Source organism: Chaetura pelagica, unplaced genomic scaffold (genome assembly GCF_000747805.2).
Source record: "Chaetura pelagica isolate M959 unplaced genomic scaffold, ChaPel_1.0 scaffold436, whole genome shotgun sequence".
NCBI classification, from domain to species: Eukaryota; Metazoa; Chordata; class Aves; order Apodiformes; family Apodidae; genus Chaetura; species Chaetura pelagica.
In genome coordinates this window covers 3,268,458-3,281,095 of record NW_009953651.1, presented here as the reverse complement: position 1 = coordinate 3,281,095, position 12,638 = coordinate 3,268,458, and the positions used below count along the sequence as shown (strand labels likewise).

General features: G+C 56.6%; 1 protein-coding gene across 1 annotated transcript in view; it reads right to left on the bottom strand.

Annotated features, from left to right (window-relative positions):
- MMS19 (MMS19 nucleotide excision repair homolog (S. cerevisiae)) overlaps positions 1–9,730 on the bottom strand; it is a 12,790-nt gene extending 3,060 nt beyond the window's left edge. The window contains exons 1-16 of the mRNA XM_010000065.1: positions 9,691–9,730; positions 8,862–8,962; positions 6,713–6,787; positions 6,093–6,162; positions 5,786–5,914; positions 5,513–5,574; positions 5,230–5,316; positions 4,849–4,923; positions 4,489–4,566; positions 4,035–4,173; positions 1,897–2,051; positions 1,620–1,698; positions 1,251–1,376; positions 860–941; positions 417–519; positions 49–87 (exon numbers count right to left, since the gene is read on the bottom strand). Coding sequence (XP_009998367.1) covers positions 49–87; positions 417–519; positions 860–941; positions 1,251–1,376; positions 1,620–1,698; positions 1,897–2,051; positions 4,035–4,173; positions 4,489–4,566; positions 4,849–4,923; positions 5,230–5,316; positions 5,513–5,574; positions 5,786–5,914; positions 6,093–6,162; positions 6,713–6,787; positions 8,862–8,962; positions 9,691–9,730 — 1,440 coding nt within the window. The remainder of the gene's footprint in view (positions 1–48; positions 88–416; positions 520–859; positions 942–1,250; positions 1,377–1,619; positions 1,699–1,896; positions 2,052–4,034; positions 4,174–4,488; positions 4,567–4,848; positions 4,924–5,229; positions 5,317–5,512; positions 5,575–5,785; positions 5,915–6,092; positions 6,163–6,712; positions 6,788–8,861; positions 8,963–9,690) is intronic.
- Positions 9,731–12,638: the final 2,908 nt, after the last annotated feature.

Sequence of the window (12,638 nt, the reverse complement as noted above, 5' to 3'; positions counted from 1 at the left end):
CGCGATGGTGGTGTGGGTGGACACGGCTGCCAGGGCCCGCAGGCAGCGCTGCCGCAGGGAGCAATGGTCATGGGAGCTCTCCTCCTCCTCTGAAGAGGAAACACACTTCAGAGGGCTGCTGGGGTGACCCCAGGCCTCCCTACCCCAGGGCATTCAGGGCCCAGACTCTGCCAGCATGGATGGGGTGAAGCAGCATGGCAGAACTAGCTGGTGTTTTTTCCCACAAAGGCTGGTCACCAGCACAAGGCACAGCTTTCCGTGTGTCACCACCGCAGTGCCTGGTGCTAGGAACCCCCCAAGGAGAGACACCGACCTATGCGGTATGAAACAAGCTCCACTGCCAGGTAGGAGCCAAATGGGAATGGGGCAGGCTTCAACCCAAACCAAACATCATTCCCTTTTCCAAGGCTGCCAGCCCTACCTGACTGCAGCTTCTCTTCAAGCCTGCATACCATGCGTCCAGAGAAAACCTTGGGGTAGGTGGGGGCCAGAGATCCAGCTGCCTCCATTGCTGCTTCACTGCCAGGGGAAAAGAGAGAGAGGGGGGTTGTGAGCACTGTAAACCCGGGGCTGCTTGTACACCAGCTGCACAGACCTGGGCCAGAAGGTCCCTCCAGAAGTTTCTCAGCAATCTGCCTTTTTCACCCCACTGGTAAGGCAGAACAGAGCCCCCTACTTTGACAGGCCTAGACTTTCTAATTTCCAGCCCATACATCATCTGGTTTACCTCTTTGCTCTTACACCCACAGGGGCAGTCCCCATGCCTTCTCCCAGCCTACAGCCCCTCTCTCTGCAGAGCAAGGCTTTGTTCCTCTCCCTAGAGTGTGGGTGACTGCAGTAACACCCACCCACCCCATACCTGCTCTGAGAATCCTCCTCGCACAGAGTGAGACGGATGAGGTGATCCACAACCAGCTCCAGGTCGGAGGGAGACAGGAAGTCTGGAATAAAAGCCATAAAGGAACTGTGCCCATGGCCAAAGGCAAAGATGCCAGTGTCTTGGCCAGCATCCTACCCCCCCCATCCATGCTAGCAGCAACACAGCAGCATGCCAATGCCAGAGGTACAAGGTGCCCAGCACAAACAGACAAGAGAGAGACTGAGTGTCCTTAGAGCCCATGGCCTGGGTAGAAAATGCTGCCACTACTTCTATGCAGTAGGCAAGGATGTCCCAGCAGCCACATGGCACTGTGTCTCCCAGAACAGGGTGAGGCCTCCCTCTGCATCCCCAACGAAAAAAAGGCACCAACCTTGCAGGGAGCCCAGGACAGTCAGTGCTCTGATGCCAACCAGCTGCAGCTGCACACTTGGATCTGTCAGTGCCGAGAACACCACAGAGCAAACTGGGGCTTGGAGTGACAGCAGAGTGCTCTCATCTGGAGAGAGAGGCACAGAGTCACTGTTTGCATCTGGCTGTCACCACACAGCCACCACCATGGCACCTGACAGACCCTTTCTGGGGCCCTGCCAGCTCACACCATGCAGGGTCCCTGGAACATGGTGGAAGTTGCACAAACAGGTCAGTGAGCTTTCCCCCTCTGTCAGCACATGGGAAGGAGAGGTCAGAGCCAGCAGCCCACAGAGATATGGGTGTCTCCAAAGGGACCAGCCAACTTCACCTTCTTCCACATGTCCCCACTTCTGCTGCAACTCCAGGAATCCTAGGAGCATTTCCAGGATTGTCCTCCTCTGGCTGCTCTGCAGGGGCACAAACATGTAACCCAGATCACCATCACTGCTGGGACACAGCTGCGGCTCAGCCTGTGCCCAGGGAGTCCCCAGCACAGCCAGGGAAGGACACCCACTTTGACACCCTGCTCCCACGGAGCCCTTGCAGAGCCAGCGGGTGCACTCAGCCCTGCCACCCATGGCTGCTGGGCCCAGGCTGCCCCTCACCTGAGGGTGCTTGTTGTACTGCTCCAGCAGCAGGGGCAGGACACTGCGGGTGAGGCGGTGGTAGGCGCGCAGGGAGGCACCCGCAGCCGCCTGCAGGAGTTTGGCACTTGGCCACACCAGCTTCATGTCGGGCTCACACAGGTGGTGCCTGCAATCTGAGATAGGCTGGGCGTCAGCCCCGGGGCCCAGCCCCACTGCCTCGCGGGTGGGGACACAGCCGGGATCTGGGCCGAGAGGTGCTGCTGGGGCACAGCTCTGAGCTGCAGCACGACCCACCAGCTGCACAGACCTGGGCCAGAAGGTCCCTCCAGAAGTTTCTCAGCAATCTGCCTTTTTCACCCCACTGGTAAGGCAGAACAGAGCCCCCTACTTTGACAGGCCTAGACTTTCTAATTTCCAGCCCATACATCATCTGGTTTACCTCTTTGCTCTTACACCCACAGGGGCAGTCCCCATGCCTTCTCCCAGCCTACAGCCCCTCTCTCTGCAGAGCAAGGCTTTGTTCCTCTCCCTAGAGTGTGGGTGACTGCAGTAACACCCACCCACCCCATACCTGCTCTGAGAATCCTCCTCGCACAGAGTGAGACGGATGAGGTGATCCACAACCAGCTCCAGGTCGGAGGGAGACAGGAAGTCTGGAATAAAAGCCATAAAGGAACTGTGCCCATGGCCAAAGGCAAAGATGCCAGTGTCTTGGCCAGCATCCTACCCCCCCCATCCATGCTAGCAGCAACACAGCAGCATGCCAATGCCAGAGGTACAAGGTGCCCAGCACAAACAGACAAGAGAGAGACTGAGTGTCCTTAGAGCCCATGGCCTGGGTAGAAAATGCTGCCACTACTTCTATGCAGTAGGCAAGGATGTCCCAGCAGCCACATGGCACTGTGTCTCCCAGAACAGGGTGAGGCCTCCCTCTGCATCCCCAACGAAAAAAAGGCACCAACCTTGCAGGGAGCCCAGGACAGTCAGTGCTCTGATGCCAACCAGCTGCAGCTGCACACTTGGATCTGTCAGTGCCGAGAACACCACAGAGCAAACTGGGGCTTGGAGTGACAGCAGAGTGCTCTCATCTGGAGAGAGAGGCACAGAGTCACTGTTTGCATCTGGCTGTCACCACACAGCCACCACCATGGCACCTGACAGACCCTTTCTGGGGCCCTGCCAGCTCACACCATGCAGGGTCCCTGGAACATGGTGGAAGTTGCACAAACAGGTCAGTGAGCTTTCCCCCTCTGTCAGCACATGGGAAGGAGAGGTCAGAGCCAGCAGCCCACCGAGATATGGGTGTCTCCAAAGGGACCAGCCAACTTCACCTTCTTCCACATGTCCCCACTTCTGCTGCAACTCCAGGAATCCTAGGAGCATTTCCAGGATTGTCCTCCTCTGGCTGCTCTGCAGGGGCACAAACATGTAACCCAGATCACCATCACTGCTGGGACACAGCTGCGGCTCAGCCTGTGCCCAGGGAGTCCCCAGCACAGCCAGGGAAGGACACCCACTTTGACACCCTGCTCCCACGGAGCCCTTGCAGAGCCAGCGGGTGCACTCAGCCCTGCCACCCATGGCTGCTGGGCCCAGGCTGCCCCTCACCTGAGGGTGCTTGTTGTACTGCTCCAGCAGCAGGGGCAGGACACTGCGGGTGAGGGTAGGCGCGCAGGGAGGCAGCAGCAGCCGCCTGCAGGAGTTTGGCACTTGGCCACACCAGCTTCATGTCGGGCTCACACAGGTGGTGCCTGCAATCTGAGATAGGCTGGGCGTCAGCCCCGGGGCCCAGCCCCACTGCCTCGCGGGTGGGGACACAGCCGGGATCTGGGCCGAGAGGTGCTGCTGGGGCACAGCTCTGAGCTGCAGCACGACCTTCCTGGCAGAGCTGCTTCCCCCCCGGCCCTGAGCACACAGTACAGCCTCGGACATCCCAATCCCAGCAGAAAGGGAAGCAACTCAATCTAAGAGGCATTTCCTATTGTGCCCCTTCTCCTCCCTTCCTGCAGCAAACTACCTTGAGAAGCCAACAGCGGCTGTGAGGGCTAGAAAGAGAAGAAAAGAGGCTTCAAAGAGAAAAGGAGAGCAGATCTCTAGCTAGGAGGATACTTGCAGGCCTGGCTGCTTGGGGCAGGGTAGGTCTCTCTGCTAGCTACCTTGCAGGATGCTGCTGAGGAAGGAATCCAGCAGATCCTCAGCGTCAGAGCTGAGCACGGAGCGGGAGAGGCAGGCAGAGAGGGCGTGCAGGGCAGCCAGGCACTCCGCCTCCACCTTCTCGCTGGCTGTCTGGAACACCTGCAGGAGAGGCCATAGGATGAGCTAGAGCTCCCTTCTGACCCCAACCACAGGCTTCACGCTCCCAACACAGGCTGCAGGGCTCCAGATCCTGCCTCTCTTCCCATGTGCTCTGAACATGCAGCATGGCACATCCCAGCCCCAGGAACATGCTGATAAAGCTGGCCTGTCCCCTGCCTTTTCAGCTGGGGCTGTCCAAGGCCACCGGCAGGGGCTGCTGGGAGATACGGGGCCCACTTGCTCTGTCTGTGAACTCTTGCTCAGCAGGAGCCTAAACTGTGGAGCAGCATTTGTTAAGGGCCCTGAAGTACCCACCTCCCTGCGCAGGGATGACCAGAGGCTGGGGAGGAATTCCTGCAGTTCCTTCTGCCCATAGATGGCACAGCAGGCAGTCTGCAAGAGAGAGACAAGAGAAAGCCTCAGAAAGAAGCCAGTACCACGAGGACACAGAGCAGGGACACTGCCCACCCTGGCAGGCTCATGCTGAACTGCACAAACCACTCAAGGGAGAGCAAGAGGAAAAAGTGATGCAGGGCCCTGCATCTAGGACCCTGGAAATTGTGGCTCTGCAAGGGAGAGTCTCAGGCTTGCAGGGAGGACTCAGATGTCGTGAGTAGCTGCTGATGCTGCCACAGCCCAGCTGTGGGTTGAGGGGAGCAGGGTATCTCTCCTTACCAGAGTCTGCAAGGAATCAAGCTTGGCACTTTGCAGGTCTGAGTCCATCTTCTCAATAAGCAGAGGGAGCAGAAACTGCAGAGAGAGGCACTTGGACTCAGCCCACCCTTCACACCATCTTGCCCATGGTCCTGCAGGGCTGCAAGCTCAGCCTCTGCCAGGTGAGCAGAAGTGAAGGGATACTGCAACAGGCAGCCCATTCCCAGGGTGTCAGCACCCTCCCTGGGCCCAGCCCAGGAGGAGAGAGGGCTGCCCTACTACAGGCTCATGTTCCCAGTTTTTTCCATCCCACAGAGCCACAGCAGGAGCTGCAGTACTATGAAATGCAGCCTGTGCTCAGGGAACAACAGGGTTCTCAAGAACTCCCCAGGAGCTCCCTACCTCAGCAAACTGGGGTGTGGAGGCCAGTACAGCCCGGAGGCTCAGGATCAGGTCTTCTCTCTGGATGCCATGAGGATCATTAGGGGGCTGGAAAGGAAGCAGAGAGCCGATTGTCCACCTCACTGCAGCCATCCTGGAACTGGCCTGTCAGCCTGGAGACCACAGCTCAACACTGCCCACTCATGACTCTTGCCCATCCTCTCCACCCATTCCTTAGAGGGGACAAAACCCCCTGAGAAAACACCAGAAGGAACAGGTTGTGGCATACTGCAGACTCACTCACTGGAGTAAAATCAATGGGGAAGTAGCAGGACGTAACTTCAAACAGCTCCTCCACAAAGGGACCTGCCAGGAGAGGAGAGAGGGAGTCAGCACAGATGCAGGGCACAAGAGGCAAAGCAGCTATGCCCAGTGCCCATGACAGGCTGGCTCTGCATCTACTAAAGCATGTCAGGGACCATCCCAGCCCTGGTCAAACCAAAGAATCATCCCTCCAACAGCCCAAAGAAAAGCAACATGTCTCCCAATCAGCTCTGCACAGCAGGCAGCAGCTCACCCAGGGCGTAGTTCTTGGCAATGAGATCACGCACAATCTGGAAGGCCACCAACAGATTCCGGGGATCCTTCTCCCCATCCATCACCTGGATGAAGCCGAACGTGAAGTCGGCACCCAGGCCCTTCAGCTCTGCAGAAAGAAGGAGTGTGAGCAGGCACAGGACACCAGATGTCACCAACATAGCATGAAATCAGCCCCATTTCCCCAGCCCCACAGCCTTTACAGCTCTCCCCAGGCAGAGCCACAGAGCCTTAAGCCATCCTCCCAGCCTGGACACGTCAAGTGGTTCTGGCATCTGCCCCTTCACCTTCCTCCCTGGTGCCCATGAAGTTGGTGATGATGCTGTAGACAGTGTGGCGGTCCAGCTGCAGCAGGGACTGGAGGGAGGAGTGGAACAATCAAAACAAGACTCTGCATGTGGAAGCACTGCTACCCACCACCCAAGGGCAGCATATGCCCTTAAGAAGAGGGCAGGACCCCCAGCAGCTCAGCTGCTGCTCCCTGGCACACAGATCCCATTTGTCACATGCAAAGTGTGCACAGGCCATTGCAATGGCATCTGAACATGACTATGTCCATCACTGCACAAATGCACCACCACAGTCACACCAGGACTACACCTGCCGCCCAAGGCCCTGCCAGCACAAACAATCTCAAATTGGAGGTGAAGCTGGGGGCACTTAAACACAGCCTGGAGAATAGAGCAAAGGAAATAATTCCCCTGGGGCTGAGAGAAGGGAAGGCAAGGGCCAAAAAGGATCTTTGGCTGCTGTCTGCCTCTGTCCTGAAGAGGCCCTGCACTGCTGCTGAAGGATGTGCTACACTGCACTGCTACTGAATGGGCGCAATCCTCAGGGCAGACAGGCCACCCCCAGACACCTAGGGAATGGGGACCTGGGATGGAAGATGGGAAATCGCATTGCTCACCTGCACATGTACCTCCTGGAAGATGGCTTTGAGCACAGATACCGCAAGCCCTGGGGGCAGCGCCTCACACATGCTCTGGGGACAGGAAAAGAAAAACAAGACTAGAAACCATGATGGCAGCCATGTAACAGAGCTTCTGCCTCTGTATAGCAGCCACCTGCAGGACTCTCTCCTACCACAGGGAGAGCTCACCACCACCCTTTCCCAAACAGGACAAGATGCCTGTCATCTGTGCTGCTTCCTGGGGCAGCCAGGGAATACTTCCCCTAACACCAGCATGGGACAGGAAATCAAGGCAGTGTCCTCTCACCTGCCCCTCTGCAAGGGGCCAAGCAGAACAAGAGACAGAGCAATGCCACCAGGCAGGAGCTGGCAGCCCCGCCAGGCCCTGCTCAGCATGCTGCTCCTGTATCCAGGTGTTGCAGCTCCCCAGCACCACTCTGGAGCACATCCTGACACTGTGGGCTCAGGCATATGAACTCACCAATGCTCGGAGTCCCTGGAGCACTGAAGGGATCACGAGGTGATGATCTTGCAGCCGGTTCTCATAGAACAGGATCAGATGCAGCACTGCCAGAAACAAGACACCAATCTGTGCTAGTCCCAGGAAACACAGCTGCTGGGCACCAGCCACAGCTCCACCAAAAGCAGCTGCTGGATTAAGAGTGAGCACATTTTGCACTGGTGGATGGGATGAACTGCCAGTGTTGGGTGCACCCACCTGGCTCCAACACACCTCATGTGAGCAACCAAGGTCTGACAGCAGCAGGGCAGTGCTCACTTCTGGCCACCGCAGAGGTGCTGGAGCTACCTGGAGGCATTTGCCCTGGCCTGTCCAGACACGTGGGTGCAGACACCAGCAGTGAAGCAGCCTGCTCAGCAGAGGCTGGAGGATGTTGAGGGGTGGGGCGTGGGGCTGGAACAGCAGCTCCAGCTTCCCAGTGCCCGGCTCCACAACACGTTCCCAACCCCTGAGTCACAGCCATGGGCGCCTGCACACCCCGGCCCTGGGGAGTGGCAGCAGGAAGCAGACTGGAAGAACCGGCTGGCAGCATCCTGCGCCCACAGCTGCTGCAGAAACTCACCCCCCCAGGAGGCAGCCTGACACAGTGCTTGAGAAATGAACCGCGTGAGAAGGGGCATGAAGGGAGACAGGGCTGGCTGGGGTGTCACAGCAGCCACCCACATCTGCTGAGGAGCTTGCTCTGCCCACCCTCCTCCAGAGCTTGTGGTGACTTGGCTCTAGCCCAGGCCACTCCACTGCCTTGACCTTGCCAGGCACCCCCACTGAACCTCCCCACCTCCAGCAGCCCCTCCAAGCAGCCCAGCCCCCATGGCAGTCATCACACCAGACTCCAGCTACACCAGTAGCTTGTCCACGTGTATTCTCTCTGCACAACTGCTCTCAGCCCTGCCCAGCACCAGCCTGAGACTTACAGAGAGCCACATGCCAAGGCTAAGCACCTTTTAATTCCATCCTTCCCTACCATCACCTCTCTTACTAGCTGTCTGACCACTGCCTTGCCAGCCTGCTGGCACAGGTTCAGCTACCCATCAGCAAGGCCCCAGGTCACAGCCTGGCAGCACTTAGTGGCTTCTCCCACTGCCAGGCAGATGCTATGGGGCATTTAACACAGACAAACCTTCTCCATGCCACCACAAACGGGGCATCTTCCCTTCCCACCCCGGTCTTGCACTCCATTCCCATCCTTACGCTGCTCTCCCCTCGTCCCCAGGGTTCCCCACTCGGGCAAGCCACAGGGCTGCGGTGTGACTCATTTTGTGAAGGATGGTTTTCCTGCGCTGAATCACCACCCAAGGATTCTGACATGCAGATGTGTTCCCAAGGTGTCCCACGTGGCGCTGAGCACACCTGGGTGTGCAACACCCACACACTGCCAGGGGCACCAGCTGCAGCCCAGGGCTTTGGCATGTTCAGGAGTGACCCAAATTGTGTGCTAAGGTTGGCAAAAAGGCTGCAGCATGAGGCCCTGTGCCCTCCTTGGACTTTGATTCTCACGAGAGACATGTACAAAGTTGTCAAGGAACTCAAGCAATCCCTTTGCCTTCTGCAGGACAGACACTCCAGCAGCATAGGCTTTGCCCTCAACCGGCCAGCAACCACTCAAGGGCCCTGAGCAACACTTACCTTCCTTCTCCTGTAGGAGGGAGTAACATTGAAGCAGGACTTGTGACAGCAGCTGGATGCCTCGCCCTCGCATCCGAGGATCTGTGTTCTCCAGGCAAGACCTAGCCCAAGTGGAGAGAAAGCCCAAGAGGCCTGCTGTGAGCAGGGACACCAGAGCAGGAAGCACATCCTAGGCAGACACGCGATAAAAACGTCCTGCCTGACTTGCTGACAGGGTGGGAGTAGACTCCTCTTCCCCTGGCTGTGCTGCATCATGCACCCAGCCCCAGAGCCACAAAGTTGTAAATCCAAGCTCTCAAGTTGGACCTGAGAAATTGCTCTTGCACCATGTTCTGCAACTGAAACTCAGGCTCCCGAGATCATGAGGGCCAAAAAACGGCAAAGCCTCTTACAATGAGGAAATCCAGCTTGGGAGAAAGGATCCTTCCCAAGTTTCAGGCCCTGACAGCTCAGAGAGAGAAGCAAAAGCTGAGTGCCAGCCAACTCATGACATGGTGATGTGTGGCTGTGTGCTCAGGCAACTCCTGCTGGGGACAGTCCCAGAAGTGCCCTCTGGCTCACTGCCTGCTACAACACCTCTCCTCAGTCCTGGGGGAGCATCAAGTCCTGCTTCAGCCCCACTCTTACCCAAACACCTCCCAAGTCGTGGGAGGGCAAAGCACCATTCAGGACATGTGCTGTGAGCAAGCCTGTGTGCTGCCTCTGAGCACTGCAGCTGGCTCATCCAGGATGGGCACACACACACTTTTCCCTCTCACTGTCCCTCCTCATGGGAATCTCCCCTGTAAGGCCCCTGCATGATGTATAACATGTGTAAGGCTTCTCTTACCCCAGAGCTTCCACCAGCTGCAGCACAGTCCAGGTTCCATCTTTCAACCCTAGAGAGAGAAGGTAAAGCAGGTGAACCAAAGGGACTCCCAGACCATCAGTCAGGCACGACAATGGGGAGAGATGCCAGGAAGGGCCCCAGTATCACAGCAGGAAAGGCTGGCCAGGTGCCAGCACCTCACTAAGCACTAAAGAAGCCACGTGCAGTCAGCTGCTGGAGTTGCCTCCAGCCTTGCCCCCAAACACCTCTGGGTCTGAGAGCGGCCTTGACTGGACCAGAGCTGAGCAGGCAGCAAGGCATGGATTTGCCTGTGCTTTGCCTCCACCCTCTCGGCACAGCCTGGCTGCATCCATGACCAATCCATGGCTCCCAAGAGAAGCAGCTTTGCTGTGCTCCACTTTGCTGAGATGCCAAAATACACTTCTCTAATTTAAGCAAGCCATGAGGAAACAGAGGGCAGGTCCCCAGCTGCTTTCCAATGGAGTACTGGCCAAGCAAACAGCCCAGACACTAGTGGCCAGTCAGCTGCCCACACCTTGGCTCCATCACCTCCATGCTGAGCAAGACCTGCACAAACTCCCTCCAAGATGGAGGGCAGGGAGAAAGGCAGCTTTGTGGTCAGAGGAAGACAAAGCACTGGGACTCCTGGAGTTTATTTCCAGCTCTGACTCAGACACCCCACCAGGATGCCTCACTCACCTCCTGTCTCAATATTCTTGCAACTCAAATGGGGGAAGAGTCACTCCTTGGGAGGCTTTGGTAAGGACCTGCCATATCCTACAAGAGCCCTGGCAGAAGAACATGTTCTCCAGGTGATACCATTCTGAGGGGAACTGAAGGTCCCATAGGCTGGCTAGACCCTTCCCACAGGGAAGTATGCTACCTCCCTGGAGCCAGGGTAAGGGATATAACTAGGAGACTTCCTGCTCTGATATGACCCTCAGACTATTATCCTCTTTTGATCTTTCAGGTAGGTAGTGATGAGGTGAAGAGCTTTGAGTGTAATAAAGTGTTTTCAGAACAGAAAGCAGCACCTACACAAAGCTGCTTGCATCCTAGACAGGAAAGAGCTGAAGTGTAATGACCAAACCACAACTGGCTATCAATGGTCTCCATGGTTAAGAGCCCCTTTGCTCAGCTACAGTGACAGACCTGTTCCCTGGGGCTGTGACCAGCTTCACCTGGTTTGGAGTGACCACACCAGCTCTGACAGCCTGACCTGCGGGCACTGCTGCCTCCTGCTCACCGGCAGAGCTGCACACACCACAGCTGAAGTGCAAGCACAGCTATAATTGGACCTGCCTCATCAGCAGTGCAGGCACGGTGGTGAGTCCGTCAAATTTCTCATTCCACATGTGGCAGCAGAACCTCCCCAAGGTTAATGACACACCTTGAATCCCAGCACTCCCTTTACCAGGAGGGGCTGCCTTCCTATTCCAGTGCTCCTGTGACCCAGAGGCTGAACAGAGGAAAGACACTTACCCTTTGCTGTGGTATTACTTGGAATCAACCTGTTCCCTTTCCTAACACATCTGTCGCCCTTCCATGCAGCACCCTGGTCACTAACCACTTCTGCAGGCTTTCCATGCTTGTTTCTCCCACACTATTAAAACATGAGCACAGCATCATGGGGAGCATGTGATGGATTTCTGTAACAGCAATATTGTTCTCTCCCTGTCTTTTCATATAAATGAGTTCAGCCTCCTTCTGCCACCCGGTGACCCGTGCAGCCCAACTTGCCCACAGCAGCACTGAGGCCTCTCCTCCACTTGCCAAGTTACACTCAATTTAGTGCTCAGCAACACAGGGGAGAAGCTCAACGCGTTTATTCCAACAATTGCACAATGGCCACAAGGTTAGGAAAAAACCTTCCCTTTTGCTCAGGGAGACGTGATGCAATTTAATACTTTCTGATGTGTGATTCTGTAGGAGGTCAGAGGGGCCAAAGGACACTTGCCAGCTCCCTGGCTTGTCAAGGTAGGTTTGTCAAAAGTGCCATATGAGAGCTGGGGGGGCAGGGGCATCTCTTCTCTTTGTACATCTCCAAAGAGACAAAGCTTTCTCCAAGCATTTCTGTAACATGACCATATCTCCAACACCCTCCACCCCTCATCTATCCCAAATATGCAGGATGCTTTCTGCAACTCTTTTGCAACATCTTGAATATCACATAATTTAGTGAATTCCTACAAATTCCCATGGCATTTTCTTAACCCTGTGTTGCACAGACCATGGGGTTACCATACCATTTTGCCAGCTCATCTTATCACCAAGACACCATGGATCAGTTCATAATCCATCAGTCTTGGGAAAGGTTTACATAAGCCATCTGCCTGTGCAATGTAACCTGCACAGTGTTTCTCTGCTCTCTTGACTTCTTTCTGAAATGCACTGAAACCACTGCTTGGAAACACAGACATGCCACCTTATCCTCAGAAAGCCCCATTCCTGAAGCTGCGCATTCCCTAATGTAACCCAACTGCTGCTCCGAGCAGAAAGACAAACCATCCAAGGAACCAAATGTCTCAAGCACTGCCAGGCAAGGAGAAGAAACCACACAGAGAGGCAGCCACAGCCTGGCCACACAGAGGGCCAGCCACAGCCTAGGCCCCAGAAGCAAGGGCCACCAAAGCCAGCGAATCTGGCACCTTCCCTGCCACCCAGCCATGGCCACCCCCCAGCAGTCACACCCTGTACCCCCCACAGCCGCTCCCACTGCACCCAAACCCCCCGTGCCAGGAGCCCGGTGCTCCCGTGGGCTCACACATCTCATGCCACATCCCCCATCCCATCCCAAGGCCCCATTCCCTGCTCCAGGCCGGAGCCTGCTGGTACCACCAGCAGACCCGGCACCACCAGCAGGCCCAGCACCTTCAGCCCCCCACGCCCTACACCAGCCACCTCAAACCCCGAATTACCCCGCAGCCCTCGCCCCAGCCCCCAACACC